The sequence below is a fragment of the Drosophila albomicans genome, chromosome 3 (genome assembly GCF_009650485.2).
Source record: "Drosophila albomicans strain 15112-1751.03 chromosome 3, ASM965048v2, whole genome shotgun sequence".
NCBI lineage: Eukaryota > Metazoa > Arthropoda > Insecta > Diptera > Drosophilidae > Drosophila > Drosophila albomicans.
In genome coordinates, this window is record NC_047629.2 from 19,277,813 (window position 1) to 19,293,783 (window position 15,971).

At 36.1% G+C, this 15,971-nt stretch overlaps 1 protein-coding gene across 3 annotated transcripts in view; it reads right to left on the reverse strand.

Moving 5' to 3' along the window:
• The window catches only part of LOC117567621 (Krueppel-like factor luna), a 91,373-nt gene extending 76,673 nt beyond the window's left edge, over positions 1-14,700 (reverse strand). The window contains exons 1-2 of one of the 3 annotated variants that reach the window (XM_052004389.1): positions 14,443-14,700; positions 8,718-9,431 (exon numbers count right to left, since the gene is read on the reverse strand). In XM_052004389.1, the coding sequence (XP_051860349.1) occupies positions 8,718-8,819 (102 nt within the window). In that variant the 5' untranslated portion in view covers positions 8,820-9,431; positions 14,443-14,700. Of the gene's footprint in view, positions 1-8,717; positions 9,432-13,889; positions 14,195-14,243 lie in introns of those variants that run through there. The other 2 variants (XM_034247713.2, XM_052004390.1) reach the window with 2 other exon arrangements.
• Between the last annotated feature and the right edge of the window lie 1,271 nt (positions 14,701-15,971).

A 15,971-nucleotide genomic window follows, 5' to 3' on the forward strand; every position in this document is an offset into this window, starting at 1 on the left:
CAACTTCTGAGTTGCTGTGTTTATATACATATATAAATAAAGAGAAGCCCTGTATACTATGTATAATAAATAGCATCATTAATCATTATCATATAAACATCAATTGATGTTTAGAGAAAGCAGAATGCAGCAGCAAGCCGTGGGGAGTCTAAGTCTGAGGTAGAACACCTTGTCTAACTTGAAACACTTTCGAACCCATTCGAAAATATGAAGAAGAAAAAAAGAAACGCTTAACTTTATAATTCAATTTTGTAGCCATTTTTAACAACATTCTTTTTTTTTATTTCATATTATTTTTTACATGGCGCCCCGTTCACAGCTATTTATACGCAAGGCTATATAAAATATCGCATTTATCATCCGAGCAGAGGAATGGTGTGGGTTGCTCATTAATATTTCATATCATCTTTGTAAAGTATTTTCCTCAATATTGATAAAGCCAACATAAATACAAACTAGTTATCTGAGCTCCTTTGGCAAAAGCATGTTTCGTATTTTATTTTTGTTGCTGTGAAGCATTTTGGCTTCTATCAGCTCATTCTCAATCTCAATCCAATACAAAGGCCTTGCCATATCTTTGGCTTTGCCATTGCCTTTGCCTTTGGCTTTTTCCCCCCTTTTCAAGGGGCAGCCAGCCTCATGCAATCATCAATCATTATCATTGAATGTCGTCGTACCCATAGCACAGCAGCTTCTTTAACTCAACTCTTGAAGTCGACAATCCGAATTGTATTTATAAATAACATACATATGTACAAGTCCTTTGTTTATTTAATTTAGTTGCAATTTCGTTGAAATGCAAGAGGAATGTTGCCACTCCACTTGAACAACAAAAATATACTTGCTTGCATTTAGTTTCGGAAACCCAAATAGATATTAGGTCTGTGCGCACAATTGTCAATTTCAATACAATTTGAGGAGAGTACAAGAGAGACTAGAGACGATAGACAAGAGGCAAATGCCTGAAAGCGTCAAGGCAATTGATGCACTTAGCCGCAAGGTCTCACACAAACAAGAAGTTCAGGGACAGAGATCACAGCTCTGACAGTGGGGACAGTAATGTGTGTAAATTGATTTTAAGGCTTGCCTTCTCTTTGGGCTTGGGTTGGGGTTGGAGGTGGAGGGAACTCAACTAATAATGATAGGGAGACGAGCCCAAAATACGCTGTGGATACACAGCATTGAAGGGGTGCCACTGTTTTCAGCTTCAGTTTCAGCTTCTCAGTGGATGCCAAATGTATTTCCCAGGCCCGAGACCGAAACGATGAACAGAGTTTTGGGATTATGTTATATGAGTCCCAAAATGTTTGAATGGGTGATTAACATATGGCGAGAGGGCAACAACAAACAACAAAACGGCACACAAACACTTATTTTCCAGCTGTCTGTCTGTTTTGTACGAAGTGCTTTGCTTTCAAAATGTTTATACTAAATTGGGTGAGAAGCATAGCAGCACAAACAAAATAAACAACATTTTTAAATTCATATTCCAAGAGCTCTGCCCATCCATGACACATCCACACAACAGAGTTTCTGATTCAACTGCTTAAAGAAGGAGTCATCATAATCGCCACTCTTTATCAAAGCTGTGGTGTGTCATATCATATATCAGCCCGTACAGGAAGTAATAATCCTGGACACATACTGGCACGCCTCTGATAGCGTATTTCATGTGGTTCATATCAGGCGTTGAGGCCCGCACTGCGAGAGTGAAAATGAATTAAGAAAACAAGAGAAAAATCAAAGAATGTGCCTGGTGCCTTAGCATTGGAAAATAGTATCTCAACGCCAGCATGTGCGGCTACTTGGCCGCCATATGGATGCAGCCAGACAACAAAGTTGCCATGGGTCAATAGTTATTGTAGCTAGACCAAATGTCTGGATTTTTCTCTGATTATATTCGCTACCCCTATGGGTGGAAAAGGGTATGCTAACTGTGTGAAATGTTTGCAAAAGGCATGAGAAGAAATATTTCGAATGTAGTAGTATAGCTTTTGGTATATTATAGTATTTTTTCGAAATAATAATATGGTTTATTTTTACGATAATACCGTTGTCGCACTGCTTTGCATTTTATTTTGATTATTGTCATATGAAAAATAGTATTTTGTATATTTTAGTATATTTTAGGTATAATAATTTGGTATATAATACTATTTTTGAACTGTTTTGCATATTAATTTTTATATTGTTTTACGAAATATAACCTTTTGATATATTTAAGTATTTTTTCGGTATTATAATTTAGTATATTTTATCAATAATACTGAGTAGCGGGTATCTCAAAGTCGATCTATTCATTTCTCACTTCTTTTTGCAGTTGTCATTGGTCTTCCCCTAATACCAAAATACATATAGAATCTAGTTGAAGCGATTTTCTTGCGAGCCAATTAATCGCTCGTTCGCTTGCTCGAACAGCAGCTTAACATTGTGGCCCAGTTTTCCTCCAGGGCTGGTAATTAAAGAGTTCCACAGGGCGCAGATCTTTTGTGACAACTGTCAACTGCTTTAATATTGAGCCGTTGTCTAGGCCCATCCAAATCACAGATATGAACTGAGTGCCCACTCTCTCTCTCTCTTCAGCCTGCTTCACAACAGCAACAACAACAGCAACGTCGCCGCCACCTCCTGCACAGCTGACATACATTTAACGACAGAATTTTTCCGTTTTTCCTTTTTTTTTTCTTTGCTGTTTTTGTGGCGCGGCACCCTTGCGAATAAGGACATGGCAGGCAGGAGGCAGGCAGCGTACCGCTGTCGCACTGTCGCGACGACTAAACTCGAAAACAACCCTCACAATATCCAATTCCCCGACACACGTCCCGTCACCCACACTCACACCCCCACACTCATACACACACTCGTACACACACACATTCACATTCACACTCGCAATACTCAAACTAGGCAACGAGGCTCGTTACTCGTTTAGCATTGCAAGTACGAAGCATTTACTTTTTGATAAATAATATACGAGATGTATGTTATATACATACATATGTATATAGTACATATATGTGTATCTATGATTGTGCGAATGTTTGCCTGTATAACATTTATATATACTGATGTCTGTATGTCTGAATGGATGCGTGCCATTTCGGGTTTGTATATTTGATGCAAATTAAACAAAATAGCAAGTGTGCAGAATATGAAATACCAAATTTAAAAATGTTTTTATTCCATTTCTAAAATTTTTTTGTTGACGAGGGAAAAATTTCACACAGAGGGGTTGACGCGTTATGTTCATTTCTACTTTTTATATTCATGTTTTGTTTTTTTTTTTTTTTGGTTTTTTAACATAAACATTTGCACAAGACGCTTGCACAAATATTGTTTGCCCAGAGAAATGGAAAACGATTTGTATTTATTTACAATTTACATAAAAATAAAACAATAAGTGTGCAATTGGCTGTGCGTTAATGAAATTGTCTATGCTATGTGCTATGAATGTGTATATCTTTTCGTTTCTTCATCGACTGTATTTCGCGCTCAAATGATTCTCAAATACAACAACACACACATCTATCTATCAATGTATGTAGTAGATACAAATTTTGTCTGTGAATTTTGGCACATGCCGCCATCAATTGAGCTAAATCGCTACAAATTAGTTCTCGAAGCGTTTCGATAGTAAGGGAATTTACAACCGGCACAATTTGAAATTGAGTAAGAGTCAGCAATGTATTTTTGATATAAATTCTAGAAATACAACAGCTTAATCAGAAATATGCGAATGTTTATTAAATGAATAATAGCTGGCAAATAAATAAATGTACTATAAATGGAAACACTCTAATCACAAATTAAGTTCCGGCATGTGTCAAATAAAAGCACAAATTTCTCAAAACAAATGCACAACTTTGTGCCCAGATTATAATTAATATTACGATAGAATTAGGCAATTTCTAAAGAGCTTTTACAAATATTAAATAACGCTTGGCATTACACAATTTAAAAGGGCTTTCGTTTCAGAGTTTCAGTTTTACTTAAGTCTGTCAGAAAATGCCAGGTGGAGTGGCGCAATCAACTCGAGTTTTAATCTATCATCTGTCGCTGGAAACTATGCGTGTGGGGTAGTAAGTAGCTTTAGTGGAGTGTATAGAGCACATTATATGCACATAACTCATATTTTAGCATTTAATATTATGAATATACTCACTCGTATGAGTACACTCAACCTCACAGCCTCACAACATCTCTCGCATTAAGCAGCCACGTTCCCAATAACTGCTAGGGCAGCTCCACAACAAATGTAAAGGACATGCCGCACACACACACACAGAAAACTTGCACACGTACAGAGTACTGTGTGTGTGTGTGTGTAGTCTCGCACATTTGATGATTAATTGCAGCCAAGATGATAAATGATTGAGGGTAATAGGAGTAGCAACGGCAAACGCCAGTCAGAGTAGTGCAAAGAAGGCAGCCAGCTATATTCGCATGCGAGTTTAGGTTTATTTTCAACGCAGGCAGGAAGGCAGCCAGGCAGGCAGGAGTTAGGAGTTAGACCTCTGCTGGTTCCGAGGGTTGTGTCGCGCACTTTTTGGGGGTCTCGAGTCGAGTCGAGTCGAGTCTCTAGCTGCTGCTTTGGATATGGCAAGTATTTAAGGCACACAGACGCATGGCCCGCACGTTTTGGGCCACGTCGAGCATATTTTCAGCAATTGCACGTATTTCGGATTGCTTTTTCTTTCTTCTTCTAGTTACTGTTGTTGTTGCTACTGCTGGAACTGCTGCTGCTGCCTTTGCTATTTTTCAAAAAAAACGAAAAAAGAAGAAATTCTGCGTCGTATTCGCCGGGAGGCCAAGGACTACCAGAAGGAATTCATTGGCGACGTGTTAGTCAATGAAGTGGGTGCTGCGTACTTGTTGTTGTTGTTGTTGTCGTTGTCGCTTTTGGCTTATTATCTATCCTTGTGTAGATGCGTATGTGTGACTAAGGATATGCACATGTGTGTGAGTTTGTGCGTGTATCTGTCTTCATGAATTTGCCAATTTTTTGTGTTCACTTTTCCTATTTTTTCGACATTTTCTTCTTTGCAAACGGTACGTATTTTCTTTTTGGGTTTGTTACGTTCTAAGGGTGTTAAACGTTAACTGCTGATTACATATTGTCTGTAAGGGAGGTTAGACGGGGGGGCGGGGGTTAGAACTCAACATCTCACAGTCTGATTTCGCCACTTGTCTGTGCACAATTCGAAAGCATAATTTCAATTTCATACATTACTGCCTTTGCTTTTGGCTTTGCCTTTGCCAATAACAGTTACGTATGTAAATAACAATATAGCAAAATGTAGCTTAAAAATAAAATAAATGTTTTCCCCACCAGCTGTTGTTGTCTTTTCTCATTTAACAAAAATAACAAATTCAATTCATGATTTAATTATAAGCTAACTTTTTTACTACTTGCTGTCATACTATATAATTTGTCAGTTTAAGCCCATTTAGTTCGCACAAAAGGCTGGCAAAAAAACTGTAATTAATAACTGAGAGAAAAAAAGATGTTGAGTGGGGGATAAATTCTAGCATTTTGCGTGATTATAACGTAGTTAAAAGCGACAAATTAAAATGTAGCAAATATGAATGAACAGCCAGCCAAATAAAGTATCTATTCCAGCGTAATTATCGCCACATTTACTGCACACACACACAAGCACACACACACATGTGCATGGAACATAATTTACAGCGCATACAAAAGGCTAAAAATAGTTGCGACATCTTTAGCACAATGACAGCTGTCCCCGAATGGGAGACAAGTGTCTCTGTGTGTCCAAATTACACATAATACAAACACCCAAAAACAATGAGAAGAGAGAGCAACAGTTTCATTGAAACAACAATAAGGAGCAAGCAAGTGAAGCAAGTGAAGCAACCGGAAGTTGAACAGGAAATTAGCAAAACATCCGAAGTAATATATATATTAATTACAAAAGCGACGCTTTGGGGCGCATTATTTCCTATGAATATAGTAGTGTATATTTTCGGGTTTATCTGCACTTTAAGCGTGCTCATTAATTCACACCTTTTGGCCACAACTCGTATATAATAAATTCCAGGGTTTCATTTCAGTTGTTCGATATTTTTGCGGTGCTCACGAAATTCTTAAAATATTTCAAATTAGCTGGCAGGTAATTGAAAATAGTGTAAATAAATAAGCAATATGTTATAATAAAACACGCGATATTAATAAACAAAATTGCATGAACGGAATGTGTGCGTAAATAGCAAACAAAATGTAAACAGCTAAGATAATGTCTTCACTTAGAGATACTTCTTCTGCGGGTAACTGTGTGTGTGTGTATCTGTGTGTGTGCTTGGGGGTGATGAGGGGCAACAAACAGTAGCCACGTTATCTCTTTTGCATGCCAGTGAATTACGACTTTGGTTCGAGATGGCCGAAAGCTGGGCAAACACAAACACACACAATCAACGTTCTCTGTATGCGTCACATGATAATAAAGCAGTCGTCTCAGCATTTTGTTTTTGTTCTTTTACTTATTAAATGGAAACAAGTAATAAAACAAAAACAAAACGAACTGACAAATCAGCTGGTGTGGCTGATAAGCTCGCTGTGTTTGGCTTTTATCACACACAAGCGAAGCGAACAAAATAAAACACAGAAATGAAATTCGCACATAAACATGATTATATGCAAGTATGTATGTATGTCTGTATGTATGCCTATAAATTTATACATACAAACACTCGCTTAATGTTTGCCAAAATGCTGTTCGAAAAAAAATAATAATACTAACACACAAATATACACATTGTGCGATTAATACATATCTACAAATGCGTATGTGTGTGTGTTTACTCAGATGATAACCGACAGCGACGGCGACTGCTAATTTATGGCCACATCTATATTTTATTTGTATATATTTTGTTTTCCTTTTTTTTTGTGCAAATTTTAGAAAAAATATTTATAAACAAAGTACTTTTTTATATAGCATACACAGATATACATATATTTATATATTTATATGTTATGCGGCCGCAACATGCGGCTTTTTATACCATTTGCGTATTGAAATAAGCTCAAAAGACTCTGATAAATTCTATTCAAATTGAAAAAGGCAGCAAAAGCATGGCCATGTTTATAGTAAGTATATTTGTGTGTGTTTGTGTGTGTGTGTGTACTTGATCAGCATCAAAAGCCTAGTCGAATCAGCCAATTCCCCTTGTCATGTTGTGTCTGTCAGTGCGATGATCATCTCGATCTTTTGCAGCTAAATACACCAAACTTGGAATGTACAATGTACAATACAACACAAAACATAAAATAAACATGTAAATTTCCGTAAACTAATCGCAGAGAAAGACTATGATTCAGCATATGAAATGCGTGATGAGTGCGAGTGTGAATTTCAATTTGAATACGGCTTTTTAATGTGGTATGCTTAAGTATCTGTGCATAGTTCTGTACTTCTTCATTTAATTTCAGGGCCTTGGCAACTAAATATGTATGTAGGAATGCTACAACAATGCCTGCTCATCAATAAACGTACTTATTAGCACACATTTATGAAATTATACTAACGTAAAGTATGGTATATTTGGTATGTAGTAGTATATTCATATATTACACAACAAAGCACGCTCGTCAATAAACATACTTATTAACACACATTTATGAAATTATACTAACGTAAAGTATAGTATATTTTGAATGTAGTAGTATATTTATATATTACACAACAAAGCCAATAAAAGTATATGTAGATTTTAGTACAAATTAAAGAAATTATACTAAAGTAACGCATGGTATATTTTGAATGTAGTAGTATATTTATATATTACACAACAAAGCATGCTTGTCAATAAACGTACTTATTAACACACATTTATGAAATTATACTAACGTAAAGTATGGTATATTTGGTATGTAGTAGTATATTTATATATTACACAACAAAGCACTCTCGTCAATAAACGTACTTATTAACATAAATTTATGAAAATATACTAACATAAAGTATAGTATATTTGGAATGTAGTGGTATATTTATACTAAAGTAACGTATGGTATATTTTGAATGTTGTAGTATATGCAGATTTTACCATTGTTCAGTATTTTTGTAGTATTTTATCTTAGCATATTTTTAAGATAATACCGCACGGAATTGTTTATATTGAAATTGTGTAGCTGATATCTTGTATCTTTCTTTTTTGTTTTTAAAATATAATATAAGATAGCCGCCTCCTCTTTTACTTTCATTCCCCACTAAGTCACAACGCTAGGTTTATAATTTTTTAATGACTGCTCTGATAATATATTTTATCAAGCACAAAGAGAAAGCACTAACTTTTCGGTTATCATTATCATATGGCTTTATAATATTTATTTTCTACTGCATTCGGACAAAAAGTTTTGTTTTCCTACAGTTGCGTAACAAAAAAATTGTTGTGAACGCATAACTCAAAGTCACTGTCCAATAAACCTCTAAAGCCAAAGATAAAATAGCGCCACCTAAGACTATTGATTCAGGTATATTAATAGTAGACTAAACATGTAGAGCACTGACGTCAAGTTGCCACACATATAAACAAGTATTAATTACAAATATACTAACAAATATCGAGTGTGATTTCCACTTTGTTAATAATAGAGTATGGCGAAGTTTTCTGATAAAAAGTGCTTGACAACTGTCACAGAAATATTTACGAAATTTGGTAATGAATTATATACATAAATATGTTGAACGCACCTGTTGCCATTGATCCTCAATCGATGGCTGCGATGAAAAGTAGCCAGTTGTGCAAATGCGCTCCAATTCGTTGAATATATTTCCGCTCGGTAATATATCCATCTCGAGATCGTCGTCCTCAGTGGGAAAAAATTCTAAAGACTCCGTGATGAGGCCGTCCTGTTTCCGTTTATGTTAAAAATTAATTATATTATTTTGTTGTTTCTTTTTGTTTGGATATATTTTGTCGACACTTATAAGCGATGACGACAAAATGCTTTGTTTTCTTTTTGCTTTTTTTGATGCACACTCAGTATAATTGGTATATATTTTAAATTACTTTTGATTATATATATTATTTATACTATATGTGATTTGATTATAGATTATACGACACGCCATTTGACTTGGCTTGTTGGACTTGAGCATCTAATTTCATTTCACTGGACACCATCGTAACGAACACACGCGCATTTATACACAGATACAGATACAGATACAGATACAAATATAGATGCAGCTATAAAAACTTGCTTGCACTGACTACTTATGGTATATTATTATAATTATTGAAATTTCTGTATTTTGATTTTGTGTTAAAACATTATTGAATATTTATTCTTATTTATTTGCAACTTTTTTTCAACTGTACTCCTTTTATTTATTTATAAATTTGTATTTTGCAGTTACGTTTCTTGTTGTTGTTGTGGTTGTGGTTGTTTTTGTTGGTTTGAGCTGCAATCAAAAGAAAGAAAAAAATGCAAGAATAATCATTAATATAAATGTTTATGATTGATATGAAATAACAGAAGCCAGATAATCGGAAAAGAAAATGAGACCAACCCAATTTATTTTGCTATTCGTGCTCTATTTGCATGGACTACAATACCATAAAATATTATGCAAATTCATCAAGTTTGATGGCTTTTTCACAACAAATGAATTTCATATTAATTCTATAAAAGCAATTAATAAATAACTGACAAACAACCGATTAGTTCGACGAAGTTTTACTCTTTAAATAGACAAAAAAGGTTCTTCAAACATTTATTTAACTGAAAGTCTCGACTAAAGCGTATTTCGCTGTCGAGCACGCTCGGCTGTAAAATTGATAAAGCTTTTTAATGGTCTCAAAAAGGTTCGAAGTCCAATTGGTATTTTCTATTGAATCAATTAATTATCATATCACTTTGGATATTAAAATTCTGTTTTTCTTTCTATTTTTTTTTTATAGAAGTAAATGTGAGACATGCTCAATACTTTTCACTATCAAAACAAAGTTTTAGGTCAGTAACCCGAGAGAGTGACTTGAGCACACACTACACTATCTACACTATACTATAAAGGCAATAAGTTGGCTAGGCAGACAGTCAGTTGACTGTTTGGACTGTTTTGTTGCGGCTCAAATTTTCAGGTCTGTCGTCAACGGCACGGAACTGACACCGAGCACCGCTCGCAAGCCCTGATAGTTATCTGTTTGTTGTTGTTGTTGTCGTTTGTTGTTGTATTAGCCTGGATTGAGTGAAGTGAAGTCGAGTCGAATCGAGGCGAGTCGAGTCGAGTTGTTTCGGGTTTGGTTTCGGGTTCGAGTTCGAGCTCGGTCTGCAGCTCGGTCGTTTGTTTCAATGTGTGTTGTATTTTTCATTAATTTCCAAGCTCTTTGTTGTTCGTCCCTCTCTCACTGACTGTGTGTGCTAAGCAACAAAATGCGGCAACCACACGGGGCTCCAGCAACGTTGTCGATTTTTACTACCTGTTTTCGTTAGCTCTTTTACAACATATTTCTCTGTGTTTTTCTCGTGTTAACTGAAAAAGAACCAACCAACCAACCGACCAACCAACGAACCAACCAACCCGCAGTTAAAGCGGCCAACGACCGTGCGCTTTAGAATTGAATTTTGTACAGTTTTTTGTGAGTGTTGTTGTTTTCGTTGTTGTTGTCGGTTTTTATCCGGTTTTTGTTTTGAGTTGCATCACAACATCGAATGGGTCTAGGCCCGATCTTTGGCTTTCAATGCGGCTCTTTAGAATGTGCGCAGCGCGTTTGCCTTCAAAATTGGAATACCGAAATAAATATTGTTTTTTAAAAAGTAAATTTACCAAAATGTGGTAGATGACTTCAATTGTTTACTAAACAAAAGTTGTCTATTTTAAAACATAGTTTTAAAGTTTAAGCTTTAGAAGTGCATTTCGAAAATGAATATTTAGTTTTGAAAATGTTTATTGTATATGGGGAAAGCTTAAAGTTTGTGGTTCAAGTTTCCTATACAAAAATTGTATATTTAAAATAAATACTGAATGTTTTGGCTTCGAAAGTGAAATTGGAAAATAAATATTAAAGCTTAGTTAAAGCTTAGTGAATATAAATTGTATATTTTAAATAAAATTTGAAAATTTTTGGCAGAAGCATTATTTTTAAAGAAACATTTATTAAATAATGGATTAGATTAAAAAATAAAATTCAAAATTGTATACAGGAAATTGAATTTTAAAATGTAAATACTGAAAAATATACTAGAAGAATACATTGCAGATGAGAATTGACAAAAGTTTAAGTTACAAAAACAGTATTTTAAAACATTATTTTATTATATTTGTTTTCGGTTTAGTGTGAAACAGTTCTCATTAACCGGCGATCCAATTGGATTTTCACTTAACGAAAACCACGAGTAAGTGTCGATCGCAGCTGTTCATTAACTTTCCGAATATAAAGTTTCAAAATGGAACAATCACATCCACAAAAAAACTTAACAAAACATCCAACACTTCCCACGCGCTCCCGTCAAAGTCTAGCCTACACACACATATATACATATGTGAACACATGCATGTTGAAAACTTGAGAAAGACTTTTACAAAGAGTTTTCCAATGCGCTTACAGCATGCGGCGGCTTGCATGTGTGTGTGTGTGTATGCACGTACACACTCGGCAAAGCAGCGAGCTTGAGAGAGCGCGACTACAATGCAATTGAATTGTATCTATTTTTAAGCATGTATTGTATTGAATAAAAAACATACACACACACACACAGGCAGACTCAAATACCCTTCAATTAACAACTTAACGCAAAGAGGCTACGCGACGCAAAGTAAAAGAGCGAGCGAGCGAGCGAGAGACAGAGAGAGGGAGAGTGAAGCATGCTCACGTCTGCTGCTTGCCGCCTACGTGAATTTTAATTTATTTCTTCTCTTCTCTGTTGTCGCTGCTCTTCTTCCGTTGCCGCATCGTGAGCCCCGGCTTTTCAATTCTTTTTCGCTTCTTCTTTTTGCAAGCTTGACTTGTGACTGTGTATGTTTGTGTGTGTGTGTGTGGGTATTTAATCAGCAAGAACTGTTTCATTTATTTTAGTTGCCGCCTCCATATGGCAGTCTTTATAAATTTATATAATACTGTGTGGCTGCCACAGCATCACTCGTATTTATAGACGATAACACGAAACAGCGAAAATTCGTAGGGTATTTCCCAGTCGAGCACTCTCGACGCTTGCATGCAACAATAATAACGACAACAGCGCATGGAATTCGTTCCCTGAACTTGATTTGAATGCTATTCTTCCACTTCCATTTCCACTGCATGTGTTTGAGTTTGTATTTGTATTTGTGTTTGTGTTTTAGTGTTTGCTTGCCGTCTCTTTCTCACTCTCACTTGATCTCTCTCCTACGCAACTCTTTCACAGAAAGTTGCCCCGCTGCGTAATATTTCCTGCTTTGCCCATTTTGAGCCCTGGACCCTGCGGCATCCCTCTTCTCCCTCTGCTCCCTCTTCTCCCACTGCTTTCTGCTCCCTGCTCGGTGCTCACTCATCCCCAAAGCCATCAGACATATCAACACTTTGTTAATTTCACACGTGAATTGCTTAAAATAAAAGCGAATACAAGGAGCATTTTTCCTTGCTGTCTATTTTTGTAGGTCGATTGTTGTTGTTGTACTACATGTTTGCTATGTGTTGCTATGTTCCCTGACTGACTGACTGACTGCCTGCTGCTTGTTTGTATTTCATTTCGAGTGGCGTTTTCTCTTTAAAACAAAAAAAAAAACAAAGAACAAACATTACCATCGCACGACATTACATCTGCACACATCAAGACAAACAACAACAACAACAACAGAAGCAGCAACCAAAAACACAAAAACAAAAATAAAACCGTCACATTTCAAAGCCGCTGCGGTTTCACAGCGATTAGCATCAAATTAACGTAAAATCTGTTACAACACAACAACATATGGCATTGCAATGCATTCTATGATGATCTCTTTAATCCCCTAAATTAGTATTTTGATACAAATGTATCTGATTCGAAGCTCTCACTTACTTATAACACCCTCTCATGCTTCCATTTTGCCGGGTATAAAATTATTAAAATATTTAAAGAATGTTTCAACTTGAATGGGAATGAGAAAGTCGTTTATTGTGGAATGTTTTGCATTTGCAAAGAAATATTTTCAACACCATTTGGTGGTGCATTAACTGCATAGTTTCTTTCCACAGTGGTGAGTAATTGTATCTACAAGTGCAAAAAAAAAAAAAATTAAACACAAATTGATATCAGTTTTATCGTAGTATGTACTCCGTGCCAGGAACCTTTGATTATACTTTTGCTGCTATTTACTTTTGATAGAATGTAAAAAGAGACGGTCTGTAACTGGAAACCATTCGATACGATTCGATTCAATTCGTTTTAATCATAAATTCAAACGCAACACTTGTTTTCTCAGATATTCCACAAAAGTTCTATATGACTGTATACAATAGCGATACATATATTTAATATAAAGCGGCGACAACCGCAAAAAATATTTTAAAATCTACTGGACTTTATGAATCATTCGACTTGAATACTGTGCTACGTGATTTTATATTAGCTAACTGAGTAGTGCATGCAAAGTCGTAATGTTTTCAATTTATATACAAATGCGAGCTTCAGAACTTTTTTTTTTTTAGTTATTGCGATGATGATTAAACACTTGGTGGTCTGTGTTATTCTCGTCGTATTTTTAGCGTGAATTTCGCGGTTATTGTTATTGAGTCATCTCTAACGGGATGGTAGGGGAAGAAGAGAGGGGAGACAAAGAAAGAGAGATGGCGACTGTGGCGTTAGAGTTGTAAACATGGAAATGCATGCTTGGCAATTTTTAGTTGTTACACTGAGCTTCAAAAGTTGTGCACTCATTTCGATTTTCTTTCAAAACTACCTCTTAAAGTTGTTGTTGTTTTCGTCGTTGCTGCTGTTGAAGCCGCTGCTGTTGCTGTTGCTGCCACAACACTTGTTACTTTGACGCACTTTTGCGCAAAACTTGTTTACAAATACACACACACTCACGCACACGTATACGTACGCATACAGCTAAATATATACATATATAGAAGACGATGACTTGACACAGTAGTGAATGCCGGACAAACAACAACAAACCAGCGAAAAGCGCTTCTCTTACTTTTTTTTTATGTATTACAATAATTAATCTTGTTGGAATTTGGAAGCGATCTAATCGTTAAATCTATTGTCACAAAATGCGTGTGATGTTTTTTGTATGTTTTGTATTTACTTTGTACAGGTGTTGTTCTGCTTCAGCTTCTTCTTCTTCAACTTATTGTAGTTGCACTAACTGTTGTTTAACTTGATGTTTATCAAACCATTGTGGGCCACTGTTTCGTTTCTTATCAGACCATTGTTTACACCAAGCACACACACTCACTCACACTCTTATACTATTTAAATAGCGTGATAAACATAAATAGCCATACACTAGCAAATTCCCGATCTTTTCGCACAAGCTTTCAAGCTGCACGAGTGCATTTCGATTTTATATTCGCTTTCTGGGATGCTGCTTTCTGTTTGGTGGAAGAACACACGCTGATACTACTGTCAGAGAAAAGTAGTAGTAGTAGTTGTAGAGTAGTAGTAATGCTTTGACTGCTATCGTTTTGTGATAACTGCGACGCGACTGCGACTCCGACAACTACTCCGACTGCGACGCACGTCGAACCGTTAACGTAACCGGTAAAAACAAGACTGTTGCTGATGTTACTCTCTGAGAGTCACAAGTGCAAGTTAAACGATGTTTAACAGCGCCATGTTAAGCGCACAGAGCGCGTCTGTCTGTTTTGTATGAAGCAGACAAACATTGCCTGTTATGCTTGCGCTCTCAGAGAGCAAACAAATGTTCTCGCCTCTCTCTCTTTGCAGTGGTGTGTATGATGTGAGCAGGCGGCATGCAAACTCACCACAGCCAAATGTGGACGTTAACGAATTGGTGAGCACTATAACAGTAATTTAAAATTTAACAGTCACCATAATGTTACATTTGATGTTGGTGAATGCTTAATAGTTGTATGGCAAGTATTAATTTTAATTTACATAGCTTTAAAAATAGTTAATGTTTAATTAACTGTTTGCATTTGAAATAATTGTACAATTTACCAATTATTGGGCCTAACAATATGAATATAATTTATTTGAAATTAATGATAATTGTAATTTGTAATATTATTTAAATTTGAAAATCCAATTAAATATGTTGTACTTTGCATTGAAATTTGTTAATATATTTAATATAGAAATTAATTATCAATTTATATTGCATAAATCAGTTTTAATTCCCCAAATTATTGTGGCTAACAACATAAACATGCTTTATTCGAAACTGATTGTATATAGAGTTTATTAAGTTCACGCAATGAACTGCTATTATAATAAATGAAAGCAGTGCGTGAATTAAGCCAAGAGCAGCAAACAACCGGGCTAGTTAAATAATTGAGAAACATTACTTAAATATATACTATACAAAAACAACAACAACAATGAAATAGCATACGGAATCGGCATGAACTTTTGTGCCAAACGAGCGCACGTTCTCCATCCGAAAGTTATGACAAACATAATGTAGCGTCGGTGGCAGCTAACTGAGTGGAAAGAGGAAGCAGTAGAGAGGAGAGGAGGCAACTCGCAGTTGGCATAATTGCACATAAAGCAGCAACAACGTCTACACACATGCATAGAGATTAGGGCAAGTTAAGGTGCGTTGACAATTTGACATCTTGTTGCTGAGCCCCCGTCGTACATCCCAATTACCCGTCACGGCGGAAGTCGCACAAATCCGTAAATGGCACAAATTATGCCACGCCAAAGAGCCGCAGTCGCAGTCGGAGTCACAGTCCCCTCTCCCCCTTTCCAACCACCCGCAAACCAACTCCAAGTAAGGAGCAAACATCGTCGCGCCGAATTGCCCATTATCGGGAGTCGGGAGTCGTGCAGTCAAGTACCTTAAACTTAT